The sequence below is a fragment of the Ricinus communis genome, chromosome 6 (genome assembly GCF_019578655.1).
Source record: "Ricinus communis isolate WT05 ecotype wild-type chromosome 6, ASM1957865v1, whole genome shotgun sequence".
In the NCBI taxonomy this organism is placed as follows: Eukaryota; Viridiplantae; Streptophyta; class Magnoliopsida; order Malpighiales; family Euphorbiaceae; genus Ricinus; species Ricinus communis.
This window is the reverse complement of record NC_063261.1, coordinates 29279902-29297818: the sequence shown is the minus strand read 5'-3', so window position 1 is coordinate 29297818 and position 17917 is coordinate 29279902. Positions and strand designations below refer to the sequence as shown.

General features: G+C 28.4%; 1 protein-coding gene and 1 non-coding gene across 2 annotated transcripts; one reads left to right on the top strand and one right to left on the bottom strand.

Moving 5' to 3' along the window:
• Positions 1-11905: 11905 nt before the first annotated feature.
• LOC8284787 (copper transport protein ATX1) lies at positions 11906-14082 on the top strand. Its single transcript, XM_002533826.4, has 3 exons — positions 11906-12054; positions 12893-12968; positions 13707-14082. The coding sequence occupies exons 1-3, from the start codon at positions 12046-12048 to the stop codon at positions 13880-13882; spliced, it is 261 nt and encodes an 86-aa protein (XP_002533872.1). The 5' UTR covers positions 11906-12045; the 3' UTR covers positions 13883-14082.
• Positions 14083-17356: 3274 nt separating this feature from the next.
• On the bottom strand, positions 17357-17464 carry LOC112536953. The gene has a single exon (XR_003080874.1). It is a non-coding gene; the product is annotated as a small nucleolar RNA R71 (small nucleolar RNA).
• Between the last annotated feature and the right edge of the window lie 453 nt (positions 17465-17917).

Below are 17917 nucleotides of genomic sequence, written 5' to 3'. Positions count from 1 at the left end.
TTGTACTACTAACCAATGCATTACCTCAAGGAATCTGCTTTTGGAAAGTTGTTGGGTCGGATCACCGGCCACTTCCAGCTACCTCACCTAATGGCCCGGATTATTTGTTAACGGAGAACCTACTTTGTATTCTTCTTTTTTCTTTTTCCTTTTTTTATTTACAAAAGTACGAATTGTGAAAGTTGTTTTAATATACTTCAGTGTGTATATAAGTTTATAAAAATCCATCTTATTTTAATTTTGATAATTTATTAGCATAAGTTTAAAATATAATTTATTGGTATAATTAAGAATTATTCTAATTTGCTTATGCGAATATATTGTACTACATAAACTTATAAAATCTAAATTATTTTAATTTTAATAATTTATTAATATAATAAATTAATAGATTAGTTAGTTCATTATTATCATCTAAATTTATTTTTTATTTATAAATATTTTATTTATTTTTAAAATTTAATCAACGGTACTTAATAATTATAAGATTCATTTATATAATTTTAATTTATATAAATAATTAAAAATTATATATGAATCAATTGACAATCTAAATTAGTAGACTTATAGAACTAATAAATAATTTAAAATAATATTGATTAGTGTCTATAATTCAAATATATATTTATACTGGCAAGATGTTAAAATACCATTCTAGCAAAATTTTAAAAATTAAATACTAATTTAGTCAATTATATATAATATTTAGTTATCACCGTCAAATACATTAATGCTTTACTAGTATTATTATGACAGTCTATCATTATAAATATATTTTTTAATTATAGCAATCAATCAATATTATATTTAATGATTTATTAATTTTATATGTCATTATAGTATTTTAGATTATTAATGAATCTATATATAATTTTTAATTATCTATATAGTGAATATCATAGTTGTCAAATATCACTGATTAAATTTTAAAAATATATAAAAAAATTAATAAAATATAATTACAACTAAATACATTAGTCTTTTGCTAGAATACAATTGTGGCACTCTATCATTATAAATTTATTTTTTTAATTATAGCAATCAATTAGTATTATATTTAATAATTTATTAGTTTTATACATCGTTATGGTATTTTAGATTGTTAATGAATCTATATATAACTTTTAATTATTTAATCAAATTATTTTAAATTATAATTTATTATATATTTATTTTTAAAATTTTAAATAAAATTGTTAGTAATCAATTTATATAATTTTAATTATATGAAATGAAAATAGCTTTTAGAAACTTATTTCTCATAATAAAATGAAAAACAATAATTTAGGATGAGAATTAAATTTTAATTAGGTTACTTTAAATCATAATATGATATTTTACGTTCTAAATTTTTTAAACAAATTTCAACCACTTATTCTTTATTGTTGTTTAACAATATCTGAAGATTTATAACTGTTATATATATAATATTTAATCATTATATTACAGTAGAATCGATTTTAAATCACATTACATTGAAAAAATTAATTTGAGAGTGATCTTAGTTAAAAAATTATCTTCTTTTTCATAACAAATTTTTTTAATATTTGATAAATAATAGTTTTATATATTAAAAAATATTAAAATATTAAAATATACTCGATGGATTAAAATAAATTTTAAAATCTAGAAAATATAAGTTTTTAAAAATTAAAATAAATAGTATAAAATAATAAATATTCTCAATAGATTAAAACAAGTTCCAAAATTCAGTCAAATATAAGTCTAAAAATTAGAATAAATAGATCTATTTCAAGAAATATACCTTTAATTTCAACAAATAGAGAACAATAAGTTAAAATTTGTAACTTTAATAGCTGATTAATGTTAATCTTAAACAAATTGAAGAAAAAAAAGGAAAGAGAAAAAATAGATATAGAAGTGGCAAAACTTTTTATTTTTTTTATTTTTTAAAAGTTGTGAGCATTAATAGTTTCAAAGAAAACTGTAAGAATTAATAATAGACATTAACTTGATGATTTTAATAATTTAAACTTTATATGGGAGGTGAGATATAATAATTTGAATGTAGAAATTTTAATAAATTTATTGGTGCAATTATTATTTTGAAATATATATTTAATAAATAATAATTTTGTATACTAAATTATATAAAAATGTTAATTCTTATCGAACAGATTAAAATAAATTTTAAAATCTAGACAAATATAAGTTCAAAGTCAGAATAAATAGCTTTATTCATCAAATTGTATGCTAAAAGAATAATAACATTTTAGCATAAAATTAATAATATTTACTATTTAAATTATTAAGCACATAAAACACAATATAGAAATATGTAATGAAAGTTAAAAAGAGAAGAAAAATATTAAGATCTAAACTATAAAATTAAATTTTTAAATTTTATTGTGCCATGGTGTTAGTAAGGATTAGATTAAGAGCTTATAATAATAAAAATTGTGTAAGAATGTAATAAATAAATAAAAATACTAGAGAATTTAAAAGTAAAAAATTAACAAAATTACACCTTAAGTCTCAATACGTAGAGAAAAATCAGTTAAAGTTTTGTAGCTTCAATCTACAACCGATTAATTAATATTGTTGCTAACCTTAAATAAATTGTAATAAAAAAGAGAAAGAAGAAAATAAGTGTAAAAAGTGGAAAATTTTTATTTTAAGAATTGTAAATATTAATTATTTAAAAAATTATAAAAATTAATAGTAAATATTAACTTGGTTTTAATAACTTAGGTTTATTTGTAGATGAGAAGTTATAATTTAATTGTAATTAGTGCATGTAATGCACTTTTTATGTTCTAAAAAAAATTAAAATTCCCACAATTTAAAAAAAAAAATAGAATGCATATAAAATGACAAGTAAGAAAGAGAAAGCATATATAAAACATTGCATATATATTAAATTGTATAAAAGTTTTAATTCAAAAATAATTCTTAATAAATATATTAATAATATTTATTTATTAACATAAGAATTAATTCTTTATAAAATTTTTTATTTGAATTAAACTATATTAAAATAATCTCGATAAAATATATACAAAATAGAATGAAAAAGAGAAATGAGGGTGTAGATGAATAAAAATATGACAATTAAAAAAATAATTTTTAATTAATAAGATAATTATTTTATTTTGAAAATAAAAATTAAAAGAATTTAACCAAAGTTGAAATTATACAAACAAATTTTAAAAAAGGATTATAAGATATTTAGAATTTATAATTAAATTATTTTATGTTGTAGTACAATATTTAAAAATTATTATCGAAAATGAAAGCTATGAAAAGAAATTAAAAAAATGGAAGAATGTGAAATAATTAAATATCATAATTAAGGTGTTAAAGTTGTAATATAATACTTTATAGTAAAAACATGTTAAGATAAAGAGAAATTCTGTGATTACTTTATTTTAAAATAAAGTAATTATATTTTATTTTACTCACTAATAAGATAATGATAATTTTTATAAATTAATTCTTTAAAAATTAAAAAAATAATTTAGATATCATATAATATGTTAAATAGAAGAGAGAAAATAATATTAAAATATTATGTAAATTTATTATTTTATTTAATATTATATTTATTATTGAAAGCAGACAACTACTTACACATTGCTAGTTCTTTAATTTTTTATTTTTAGAAAAAATACTACAAACAGTTTAAACAAATGATGGAAGGCACTAACTTGGGTGCATTTAATATAAATAAACGAATTCATATATAGAAGCTATCTTGTTGCTAACTGAAATTCCTAATTAAAAAGAAGCTAATAATTTCCACATAAAAATGATAATTTTTATAAGTTGAACAATAATATAAATTGTAGTTTAATTTTTATGGATTGTGTAAGTAATACTACAAGAACTCATTAAACTGCTATTCCATTTGATAGAAAAATCTAACTTTACAATTTAAAGTTTTTTCTGGGACATTATTAATAAAATATTATTATGATTTTATCTAAATAATTCGATTGGTTTTGAAAAAAATTGATACCTAGAAATAAATATCATAGTAATCATATGTAAAAAGCTTAATTACTAAATAAATGTTGTATTTTGTATTTTACTTTTAAATTTAGAATGTAGTTTTTATTTTTTCAATAGCAGTAATATAATTTGATATTGATTTCAGTTTTAAACTCCAAAGAAATTATTAATCTAAATTTACTGACATAGTTACAGTTTTGATATTAGAATAAGGCCTAATTATAAATTAAATTTTGAATTTTATACTTTTTAATAATTTTAGCTAATTGTTTCAAAAATTTAAAATAAATACTCATTCTTTTGATTTATTTTTAAAAATACTTTCCGAGGATAATTTTTAAAATTTTACAATAAAAAAACGATGTAGGAAATTGGTTGTGCTTACTAAAAGAATAGTAATTATGAATCAGCAAAAATAAGTTATCATAGACTTAATAATATGACCATTAAAAATTTCATGTATGTGCATTCTTTCACATATTTTACATCTAGATGCAATAAATATTTTATTAACTCACTAAATTTATGTTAATAAGCAGAATTGACTTGACACGTCATTTTGTTCATTATAATATTTTAAAAATTGTTATTGAAAAATATTTTTAAAAATAAATTGAAAGTATAAGTATTTATTTTAAAATTTTGAAATAATTAGATAAAATTGCTAAAAAATGTAAAGTATAGGATTTAATTAGTAATTAGACCTTAGAATAAAACACTAGTAGTATTAGAGTTGCTAACTTACTATTAGACATTTTGAAAAAGATATTTCTCTTATTAATTTTATTTAAAATCCTAAAATATAAGATTTAAAATGCTTTTTAACGGTTGCATCAAATGATAAAAGGAAAAAAAGAATAAGGGATGAATTATATATTAGATTATTAGATCTTCTTATAAATTCTAATAAAAATTAATAAAATATTAAAAAAATATTCATTATTAGATAATTTTTTTACTTATTTAAACTACACAATTTTTATTATGGGACAACAAGTCTAATGCTATTTCAATTTATTATTATTATTATTCTCATCATCATCACAATCATCGTTAGAATTATAGTAACATCAATAAATTTTGATTCATAATCTCACCAAACATCAAAATTGAAATTAATTAAAATATACTACTAAATTTTAAAATTAGATTCTAAAATAAACTAATAATCTTTTCTGCACATTGCAGAGTTAGTAACTTTTAATACTAATAAAATTATTGTTGGGTTTTTTTTTTCTTTCTTTGTTTTTTTTTGACCCATGAGGAAAGCCCAACCATTGAGCATATTAAAGTCTTATTTAGACTTTCTATTTTGGGAGCATATTATTATAAAAACGTCTAGGGCTAGGGTTTTTTTTACCAAGACTTCATATATTAAAAGAAAAGAGAGAGGTGAAGAGAGGAGAATACACAGCAGCAGAAAAGTTCCGTTTCCCGTAGATTGAACCGTTGGATCGTCGTGATTTTTGGACAGCAGCTACACAGCATCTGGGCCAATATTTTGGACGGTGGAGATCGGTTTTTGAGGTCCGGAGGTCGGGTTTCGTTGGTCTGGACAGTAGCTAATTTTCTGGTGATATATTTCTTATCTTGGCTCTATTTTGATTCCATACACCTTGATGTGCTTACTTCCAAGGATATGATGATTTTGTATGCCTCTAGTATTATCTAGAGAAGACTTTGTATTGCTCCTTTGATAATGATAGTGGATTTAAGCGGCCAAAATGGTCCCGTGGTTTTTCCCTAGTTTATAGGTTTTCCACGCTAAAATTTCGGTGTTTTTGTGTTGTTGTGTGCTTACTGTTTTAGCTCAATATCTTGGTGCATAGCAGTGATATTGTGTGTGTTCTAATTGCATTAAGAACATCCTATTTGTTTGCATCCCTCGGGGTTCATTCAAGTTGGGAAAGTTTAGACAAACAGAGATTAATTCCGGCGATTTATTTGTTTACCGTTTGTGGCTATTTTTCCCATCAAATTGGTATCAGAGCCTGGTTCTTCTATATTGGGTTAAACTTGTTTGAATGATGGAAGCTAACACAAGTAGGATGATTAATTTGAATGGTTCTAATTATCATATTTGGAAAGGCAAGATGGAAGACCTACTTTATGTGAAGGATTATTATTTGCCTGTGTTTAATACTGATAAACCTGAGAGTAAAACAGATGCAGAGTGGAATATTTTGCATAGACAGGTTTGTGGGTATATTCGTCAATGGGTTGATGATAATGTTTTGAACCATATCAGCGGAGAGACTCATGCTCGCACTTTGTGGAACAAGCTTGAACAGTTGTATGCTAGAAAGACCGGAAACAATAAATTGTTCTTAATAAAACAGATGATGAGCTTGAAATACCATGATGGAACTCCACATCGATCATTTGAATTCTTTCGGGGAATCATAAATCAACTTGCAGGAATGGGTATCAAGTTTGAAGATGAGATACAAGGCTTGTGGCTCCTGGGCACTTTACCGGACTCATGGGAAACTTTTAGGACATCATTGTCCAACTCTGCAGCAGATGGTATTATCACCATGGAATTAGCTAAAGGCAGTGTTTTAAATGAAGAGATGAGAAGAAAGTCACAAGGTTCCTCTTCACATTCTGATGTCTTAGTTACAGAAAGCAGGGGGAGAAGTCGGAGTAGAGGTCCGGTAACAAAGGGAAGCATCAAGTAAATCCAAAGGAAAGTTTGCTGATTTTGAATGCTATCATTGTGGTAGAAAAGGGCACACAATACGATTCGCAGGCAATTGAAAAGGAGAAGAAGAAGAGCGATTACAAAGTAATCAAAAGAACCATAAGAAAGATGAGGATGGTAATGGCAATGCTGAAGTTAACATTACTACCGATGAGTTCCTTATTTGTTCTGATCTTGATATGATCAATATTGCACATGATGATTCGAGCTGGGTTGTTGATAGTGGTGCTACATGTCATGTAACATCACAGAGGGATTTTTATTCATCTTATACTCCAGGTAACTTTGGTAATGTTAGGATGGGTAATAATGGACTATCAAAGATTGCAGGCATCAGAGATATTTGTTTGAAGTTTGACACTGGGATAGAGTTGGTTTTACATAATGTAAAACATGTTCCAGATATGAGACTTAATTTGATCTCTGCGGGCCTACTTGATGACGATGGTTACAACAACAACTTTGGTAATGGAATATGGAAACTCACTTGTGGTTCTTTGATCGTGGCTAGAGGTAAAAGATGCTCAAAGTTGTACATGACACATCCGAAAATCTTCAAGGATAGGGTCAATGCTATGGTGAATACTGACATGACTGATTTATGGCATAAGAGACTTGGTCACATGAGTGAAAAGGGGATGTCTCTTTTGTTGAAGAGAAATGTGTTACCGGGTGTGCATGATATTCATCTAAAGAAGTGTTCTCACCAAGGTAAAATGTAGGGTTTCCTTTAAGAGCCATCCTCCTTCCAGGAAGGAGAGTATACTTGATCTGGTGCACTCTGATGTTTGTGGTCCTATGAAGACTAGGACACTTGGTGGTTGCTCCTACTTTGTCACATTCATTGATGATCACTCCAGAAAGGTATGGGTTTATACCTTGAAATCTAAAGATCAAGTATTTGAAGTGTTTAAGCGATTTCATGCCTCGGTTGAGAGCGGTGGAAAGAAGCTTAAGTGTATTCGGACAGATAATGGAGGTGAATACATTGGCCCATTTGATGCTTATTGTAGAGATCATGGTATTCGACATCAAAAGAGTCCTCCCAAGACTCCACAGTTGAACGGATTAGCGAGCGGATGAATGAACTTTGATGGAGCGTGTCGGGATGTTTGTTGTCACATGCCAAGTTCATTATGGGAGAAGCTTTGAATACGGTACATGTTATTAATCTAACTCCTTGTGTTCCTTTGTCTTTTGATGTACCCCGAGGGTTTGGAGTGGCAAAGATGTTTCTTACGGTCACTTAAGGGTCTTTGGATGCAAAGCTTTTGTGCACATTCCTAAAGATGAAAGATCAAAGCTTGATGTGAAGTCAAAACCATGTATTTTCTTAGGTTATGGCCAAGATGAGTTTGGTTACAGATTATATGATCCTGTCCATAAGAAACTTATTCGAAGCCGAGATGTTGTGTTTGTTGAAGATCAGACCTTGAAAGATGTTGAGAAGAAAGAGACAGTTCCTCAACATAATGATGATATTACTGATTTGGATCCAGTGCCTCCTCAGCATGTAGAACCACCTCTTGACGATGATGTTCAGAATGATGAACAACATGATACTGATGATATTGATGCTTGGGCAGAGGTGGATGAAGAATTTCATTCAGAGATACCGGTACCAGACGTGCCACCATTTGTCCCACTTAGGCGGTCTACAAGAGATCGTCATCCTTCCACTCGTTTTTCAGCTAATGAGTATGTCTTACTCACTGATGGGGGAGAGCCTGAGTGTTATGCAGAGGCCATGGAAGATGAGCACAAAAGGGAGTGGGTTGAAGCCATGCAAGATGAGATGAATTCCTTACATGAGAATAATACTTTTGAGTTGGTGAAGTTGCCTAAAGGCAAGAGAGCTTTGAAGAACAAGTGGGTCTACAAAGTGAAGACTGAAGAGCACACCGCACAACCTAGGTACAAGGCTAGATTGGTGGTCAAAGGGTTCAGTCAGAGAAAGGGTATTGACTTTGATGAGATTTTCTCTCCGGTCGTGAAGATGGGATCTATTCGTGTTGTTCTTGGTTTGGCAGTCAGCCTTGATCTTGAGGTTGAACAGATGGATGTCAAAACAGCTTTTCTTCATGGTGACTTGGATAAAGAAATCTACATGGAGCAACCTGAAGGTTTTCAGGTTAAGGGAAAAGAAGGCTATGTGTGTAGACTTCAAAAGAGTCTTTATGGGTTAAAGCAAGCACCAAGACAGTGGTACAAGAAGTTTGAGTCAGTTATGGGGGAGCAAAATTACCGAAAGACTACTTTAGACCATTGTGTTTTCTTCCAGAGGTTTGGTGATAATGATTTCATCATTTTATTGTTATATGTTGATGACATGTTAATTGTTGGCAAGAATGCAGAAAGAATTACTCAGCTGAAGATACAATTGAGCAAGTCTTTTGCTATGAAAGACTTGGGGCCAGCAAAACATATTCTTGGCATTCGGATCACTCGAGATAGAGCTTTGAAAAAGCTACACATGTCACAGGAGCAATACATCGAGAAGGTGCTTCGCAGATTCAACATGGATAAAGCTAAAGAGGTTAGTTCTCCTCTTACTACTAACTTCAGGTTTACAGATAAAGATTGTCCATCTTCTGAGAAGAAGATTGAAGAGATGGATAGAGTCCCTTATGCCTCAACTGTAGGGAGCTTGATGTATGCTATGGTGTGCACACGACCTGATATTGCTCATGCAGTAGGTGTTGTTAGTCGTTTTCTGTCAAATCCAGGTAAGAAGCATTGGAAAACAGTGAAGTGGATTCTCAGATATCTACGTGGTACTTCCAAATTAGGGGGAGCTGTGTCATGGCAATCGAGACTGCAAAAGTGTGTGGTTTTATCCACCACCGAGGGCCGAGTAATGTGGGCTGCAATGTAAGGAGCTATTATGGCTCAAAAGATTTATGCAAGAGATTGGCTTTGTGCAACAGCGCTACGTGGTTCTTTGTGATAATCAAAGTACTATTCACCTTGCTAAAAATTCTATGTTTCACAAACGAACCAAGCATATTGATGTGAGGTATCATTGGATTAGAGATGCACTTGAAGATAAACTATTTGAACTTGATAAAGTTCATACTGATGATAATGGTGCCGATATGTTGACAAAGGTTCTAGCAAGGGAAAAGTTGAAGGTTTGTTGCTCCATCGCCGGTATGGCGAACTCTTCCTCATAAGTCAAAAAGGGGGAGATTTGTTGGGTTTTTTTTTTCTTTCTTTATTTTTTTTTGACCCATGAGGAAAGCCCAACCATTGAGCATATTAAAGTCTTATTTAGACTTTCTATTTTGGGAGCATATTATTATAAAAACGTCTAGGGCTAGGGTTTTTTTTACCAAGACTTCATATATTAAAAGAAAAGAGAGAGGTGAAGAGAGGAGAATACACAGCAACAGAAAAGTTCCGTTTTCCGTAGATTGAACCGTTGGATCGTCGTGATTTTTGGACAGTAGCTACACAGCATCTGGGCCAATATTTTGGACGGTGGAGATCGGTTTTTGAGGTCCGAAGGTCGTTGGTCTGGACAGTAGCTAATTTTCTGGTGATATATTTCTTATCTTGGCTCTATTTTGATTCCATACACCTTGATGTGCTTACTTCCAAGGATATGATGATTTTGTATGCCTCTAGTATTATCTAGAGAAGACTTTGTATTGCTCCTTTGATGATGATAGTGGATTTAAGCGGCCAAAATGGTCCCGTGGTTTTTCCCTAGTTTATAGGTTTTCCACGCTAAAATTTCGGTATCTTTGTGTTGTTGTGTGCTTACTGTTTTAGCTCAATATCTTGGTGCATAACAGTGATATTGTGTGTGTTCTAATTGCATTAAGAACATCCTATTTGTTTGCATCCTCGGGGTTCATTCAAGTTGGGAAAGTTTAGACAAACAGAGATTAATTCCGCATTTATTTGTTTACCGTTTGTGGCTGTTTTTCCCATCAATTATATCAAATACTTTATATTAAATAAATTTTTTATAATATTTATACAAATTTATTATATATATTGGTTATGAAACTCTAAATTCTACTATCAACATAAAAATATTAAAATTATCATTTTCAATGAGTAACTTCTCTAAAATATTTATAATTCTTTTAAAAATGATTAAATGAATTATTAGAACTCTCATGCTATAATTCTTATTATAATATATTTTAAAAATTATATTAATACTTAGTCATATTTGAGAAAAAATAGTTATTTTTATTATCTTAATAAAGATAAAATAAATTATATATCAATTTATTCTATGGCTCGACCCGTGCAGTGCTATAGCTAACTCGTTAAGTATTCCGCCCGGGAAATACCATGAATTTCTACTTCTTTAACTCCCAAGGCAAGCAAAACTTCCGTTCCTCCGATGCATGCTTCATATCCTGCCACGTTATTTGTTCTTAGCTCTTCAAAACATATTAATGAATGTAATTTTCTTAATAGGAATGGTTTATCGATTTGGATATGGATACTTTTATTTAAATATTTTATTTAGGCTATTAAATTTTGTAAAAAAAGAAATAGAACTGACATTACAAAATTTTAATTTTAAAAATATTATATATTGAAAAAGTAAATAATTAATTATTCATACGAAATTTTATATTAAATAATTAATTATTTATACTTGAATATAAATAATTATTTATAAATACTAAATGGAATAAAATTATATTAGTTTGGTGAGACATTGTGTCATGGTGCGTCGATTTTAATAATAAATAATATTAATTGTCATAATACTGATATTTATTTTCTAAATATGTTTATTCTAATCGTACTATATTTTAAGAACATATTTTTATATTTTAAGGTGAGTTAAATAATTGATGAAGAGTTATTTTTTATATTATTTATATCTATTACATAAATAACACATGTTTAGAAATAGAATTAAATTAATAATTATATGATTATCGGTAAAGATTTATTATTAATATAAATGATAATAAAAAAGAATAAATTAGGTAAATTAAATTTTCTTTTTATGAAAGATAATTAAAATTCTAAAAATTTAGTAAAATGATAAATAATAATTTAATAATTAAATTTTATATGAAATTAACCTTATAATAATTCTGACGATATGGTTATACTATAACACAGAGACTGTTATTAAATAAGCGCGCGAATTTTCTACGTCTGGGAAACGTAAGAAGGTTGACTTACATCAATATGGGTCTATCCAAGACCCACTCACTGACCCGATCCAACCGACCCAAAAAAACTAAAAAAATGGCATATATCGTAAAACGTGTATATAAATTCACGCCATCTAACTCGCAAATTCCAAAGCAACAAAAAGTTTCAAGGATCAATCACACGAACCGATATTTCCTTTTCAGTTCATTTCTATTGTAAATACACACAAAACCATGTCTCAGGTACAACCATATCTTTCTTGAATCTTGTTTTGTTGTAATTTTTTTTTTTTTTTTGGCTGAATAGGATTTATGCTTTGAGTTGTTGCCCTTTTTCTTTGTTTTCTTTTCTTTCCTAGTCTATAGAGTGCTGTGTTTTCTGGTTTTGATTTCTTTTCGTGTGTGTTGGGTTTTCTTGAATCCGGATTTGTTGATTGGGTTGTTTGTTTATGCTTGATTATTGGGTTTTTGATGGTTCTCCTTTTGTTTTTTATTTGAGCTTTTTAGGTACCCAGAACCTAGAAATTTTGGTTCTTGGGTTTTCAATAATTGAAATATGTTTGCTTACCAGTTGACCTGTGAATTGAATAGCAATTGTAAGAGATGGAGATAAAATTCATGCATGGAATGAAAAGAAAGTCATATCTCAACACAGATTAAATGTTAGTTGTTTTGTTGTTTAGTTTTCAAGGAAAAAGGGTGCTGATGTTGCTTTAATTTCTGCTGTTCTTTCTTTCTTGGTTGGTTTAGTATGTAGTTGATAACTTACAAAAGGTCATGCCTCTATAAAGCAGCAGGATTTTAAGTTTGCAAGTAATGGCTTTCTGTAAAAGTATCTATGTTAATTTGAAGTGAATATGGAATTGCCCAAGTTCTACGAAGAAAACATGCATTTTCTTTTCCACTATTTCTGTTTTATGCCTGGTTTATTTTGTCTTTGAATCTTGAATGCTTCACTTTTTCAGTGAAAGAAGTTCTGATTACATAAATATAGAAGACTAGCACCATTCTGGCCAGATCTTATTGTACTTGTTTTAGTTGGTGCGGTCAATCTGATAATATCAATTTGATTCTCTTGCAGACTGTTGTGCTCAAGGTTGGTATGTCATGTGAAGGTTGTGCCGGTGCTGTGAGAAGGGTTCTGGGGAAAATGGAAGGTATGTTATAATCTTTGCTACCAAACTACTCTTCTTTTTCCTCATTTTCCATGATTAATTCTTTCTACCATTTAGCTTGACTCAGCATGAGATTGCGTTTGGCAAAAGCGCTTTTATAAGAGAAAAGACATAGAATTTTTTTTTTTCTTTTTTATAGTTTTTTAAACTTTGAAAACTATATGTGGAGAGGAAGCATGTGAATTGATAGCTTTTCCCAAAAGTATGTTTGACAACTAAATCAAAAAATTCTTGACATGCTTTCTTTAACAGTCGATAGCAATCCCATTGCTTTCTTTCTTTTTTTTCTTTTTTTTTTTTTTTAGCGCTCGATAGCAATCCCAAATAAGTCAAGTGACTCATTCTAATCGCATTTTGTTATCCTCTCATTTCTCAGATATTTGTGATAGGCTTTGTTGGATTATCTGTTTCCTCCATTAAATGTGGTGTTAAAAATTCCACTCCAAGATTTTCTTTTTAAGGGTTGGAAGCATCTTTCTGTGTGTGGTGTTGAAGTTCTCTTCATGAGATTGTGGTCTATTTACTTATAATGAAGTGGGGCAAGCTAGTGTATTATGGCATCTTACTGTGCACATTTGCTTAAATACCTTGACATGGCATAGGTTCCACGATTCATATACTAAAACATTGAATCTTATTGGGGATTAAATTATTAAAGCATTGTTCACATTTATAGTTTACTTGGTAATAATTTCTGCTATTCTTTAACTATATATATAGGTGTGGAATCATACGACATTGATATGAAGGAGCAAAAGGTTACAGTGAAAGGAAACGTGCAACCAGATGCGGTTTTCCAGACCGTTTCAAAGACCGGCAAGAAAACTTCTTTCTGGGAAGAGGCAGCACCTGCCGAACCTGAAGCAAAGCCTGCTGAAACTGTTGCTGCTGCCTGATGTTGTAAACTCCATTTGCCTTATGAACTTGGTTTTAATGGATTGTAATTTCTGACACTTGATATGGTTGTAATGTGTATTGTCATAATGTTGCACCCTTATGCTTAACTGGGAGCTGCAATAATCACTTGGATGCCTTCTTGGTGGTTGTCTGTATAACTATTGAATAGAAAATGTGTTCTTTTCTTTGCTGTCTCTAACCCTAGCATTATTTTCTTTTTCTTTTTCTTTTTTTCTTAAGAAAAAGAATTTAATGTTGGCCTGTAAGAGGACACCAAAATTTACTTCAATCACTTGTTTCAACAATTGGGTAAGAACCGAAGGTGAAGTTTCTAAACAAAACAATTTCTTATATTGTGCATCTGCAGGAAACGCAGGTTCAGATGCTCCAAGCGTTAATTGGAGCATTACATAGAGATTTTATGAAAGTTTGATTATTTCATTAATAGCCGAAATCTAAGATTTATATCTTAAATGTAAAATCTTATTTTTAATACGGTTTTAGGCTTTGTTTATGTAAAGAATGAATTTTTTTTTATTCTAGCTTACTAAATTTTACAATTTCTGATTAGGGCTAAAAATAAATTAAATAGAGTACTAATCCAGGTAGTTTAGCATTAGGGACAAATGTAAAAACTTTATTGTAGGGACCAATCAAGTTATTTTGCTAATAGGTATCAATCTAGTAATTTACCTTAAGGACCAATCATGTATTTTCCATTAGAGACCAATCTCCCTAGGGACTTGTGTTGTGATTTACCACCTAGGATATCAAATAATTTTCCAATAGGAACCAATTTGGTAATTTACCACCTGTGAAACAATATAGTACTCGATTATATAGAGACTAATTTGGTAATCTACCATCTAGAGAGTAAACTACATTATCAAAATTTACACTTTGTATCAAAAGTTACAAAACCTTTGATTTGTAATTAAATGGTTGCTAAACTTTAATTCTAATAACACCGATAAAGTTCTTGAACACACTTAGAGGGTAAATTGTATACATGCTCACCAAACTTTGCACTTTTAACGAAGAGATATCAAATCTTTGATTTGTTACAAAAATGTATTGCCTATATATTTTTCAAAATTAAAATTTTAATACATTTTTATTACAAAGTGTAAAGTTTGGTGACCATCCATATAATTTTTCCTCACACTTGTTAGAAAAGTTTATCGCTCTTATTAAAAAATAAAGTTTAGTAACATTTAGTTACAAATTGAAGGTCTCGTATCTTGTTGTTATAAAGTGTAAAATTTTGTGACTACAAATGTAATTATCCGACTATCTAGGGATCAATCTAGTAATTTACTATTAAGGACCAAACTAATAATTTATATCAGACCAACTTGGTAATTAGACACAAAGGACAACAATTTATCACAAGGACCTATATTGTAATTTTTAGTCTAGGATTTGTTGATAGGTCCAAATTATATATAGTTATTTAGAATGTTTTTAAGCTCTATTAATATACTTTATATATAATACATATATATATATATATATATATATATATATATATATATATATATATATATATATATAAATTTGGAGAAAAGATATAATTTATACATCACATAAGTTTTATTGTCCAATTTTAGAAAATATTAGCCAAAAATATTATGGAGCAAAATATTCAAAAAGGTTTTAATAGGACATTTTTGTTGTCAAAATCTAGGATCGAGATTCATGGACTGAATTTATTGTGCTGGCCGAAAATTACCTTCTGAGGAAATTTAGTCTTTTTGTTATTTAAGGATTTATATCAGTTATTTATTTATATATGAATAATAATTAAGAGTTGTGATAAGGATAATCTTTAGAGAGACTTATTTTTTGTGGAGGACTCTCTATATATATTTATGCATATCTAGGTCTAGTATCAGTTCTTAGTTACACCTCTTCCATTTACATCTTTTATCATTGTTATCTCTGTAGTTTTTCTGTACAGTTTGTCATCATAAATATTTTAGTTTTAATTTTTAATTATTTTTTTAAGATCAAGAAAGTTATTGGGGATTGAAGAGTGAAGATCAATCATCTTATTGTCTTGAAGATATTATGGATCTTGAAGGAATTTTTACTGTCTTATTATTTTTCTATGTTTAACTATTTTATCACCTTGACAATTGGATTAAAGATGTTAGGCTAGTATTCTGTTAGTATTTAGTTAAGTTTTTCTGCTTATATATGAACCTTGTTAGTTATATGTTTACTGAATGATTTCTTGTTTAATATATTTTATTAGTTTTAGTTATAAATGTTATTTGACCATAATATCATATTAGTATTTATGATTGTTATGAACATCTTTAGTTTGTTGCATAGAAACATCATTTTTGTTTCATTCTAATGGACTTAAGGAACTTTAGTTATGTTATTAGCTTGAGTAATTAAAAGAAAAAGAAACATCATCTCTCATCCATTAAATTAGATTTGTACTTATTGCTATAATAAAGGTAATACTCAGTAGTTGACGAAAGTAAATACTGCTTTTATCATATAATTTTTTTTAAATCATAAGCATTTACATTGCATATTTATTTATTGTTTGGTTAATTTTTTATATGAATTTACTCTTATAAAATATTTATCTAGAGTATTTAGATTTATTTTTTAATTTATTTATTTTATAATTATTTTTATCATAAAACCTTGCTATAAGTTTCATGAGAGTGGGATGTATACCGTTTTTACTATATTTCAATTTGTGCACTTGCGAGTACTAACTTTAATACGTCAAGTTTTTGGTTTCATTGCTAGGGATCTATACTAAAAAATTTTATTATATTGACTGATTGTCAAGTTTTATTTTGTATTTTGTTTAGTTTATGTATTTGTATTTTGTGGTTATCGTTTTTAGTTTAAAGCTAGAATTTTCTTTAGTTTTGTATGTTTAGCAGGAAAATAAAATATGGTGATTTATTAACTCAAAAGTCCTACAACTTAAGATCCATTATTAAAAAGGTAGAACAAGATCAAGAAGTAGATAGTTAATTTGTGCTACAAAAGCTAGAAGAAGAGAGAATTGAAGAAAAAGTTGAAAGAAATCAGAAGAAGAAGTTGAAATAATGACAAATCCACTTATAGAAATTATGACTGAAAGACAAATGGCTATGAAGGATTATGCACAATCTATAATTAATAACACTACTTCAGGCATAGTTCTAGGTGATGCATCTAGGATTATGAACTTAAGAGTACATACTTTAATATGTTTTCTTCATTTTACGATATTGCCTAAAAAGGAAGCGTTGATATTGATTAAAGAATTCTATGCTATAGTTTATACATTCTCATTATCTGGACTTAATGAGGATCAATTAAGAATGATGTGTTTCTCTTATTCATCGAAAGAAAAAGTAAAAACTTGGTTAATAACCTTGCCACCTAATTCTTTGAGAACTTGGAATGAAGTTTACTAAAGATTTATGAGTAAATTTTACTCACACTAAAAAATTAAAGAATTAAGAGCTAAAGTCTCTAATTTTTATTAAAAGGATACTGAATCTTTTTATGAAGCATATGATGGCTTTAAATTACTTTTATTATAGTGCCCACACTATGGATACCCACTTCCAATGACTAACAAATCATTTATAATACGTTGATACAACAATATCAATGTATAATTAATAATGTTGCTGGGGGTACTATGTTAGAAAAGACAGCTGATGAGGTTTATGATATTTTTAAGATGTTAGGAGCTAACTCGGAGCAAAAGAGTGTAAGAACAAAATGAGTAGAAGCAAATGAGGTGACAGCTAGTAGTGAAATGGCCCTGCAATTGGTTGAATTAACCAAGTTAAGATGCTTGCCTTAATAAAAAAATACACTAAGCAATGAGTTATGTTGTATTTGTGGTATTTATGGTCGTAGTACTATCTTTGTTCATCTTTTGATACTGATACAAAAAATATGTATGAACAAGCCAATTCAATGGATTCTTACCATCCCAGGTAGCCTATGAATAACCTTTATTCCAACACATATAATCCGGGTTGGAGAAACCATTCAAATCTTTC

Bases quoted from the DNA above. Each gene is read 5' to 3' on its own strand.
- LOC8284787 (XM_002533826.4), top strand. The intron at 12,969-13,706 runs GTATGTTATAAT...CTATATATATAG, and splicing joins GGTTCTGGGGAAAATGGAAG to GTGTGGAATCATACGACATT.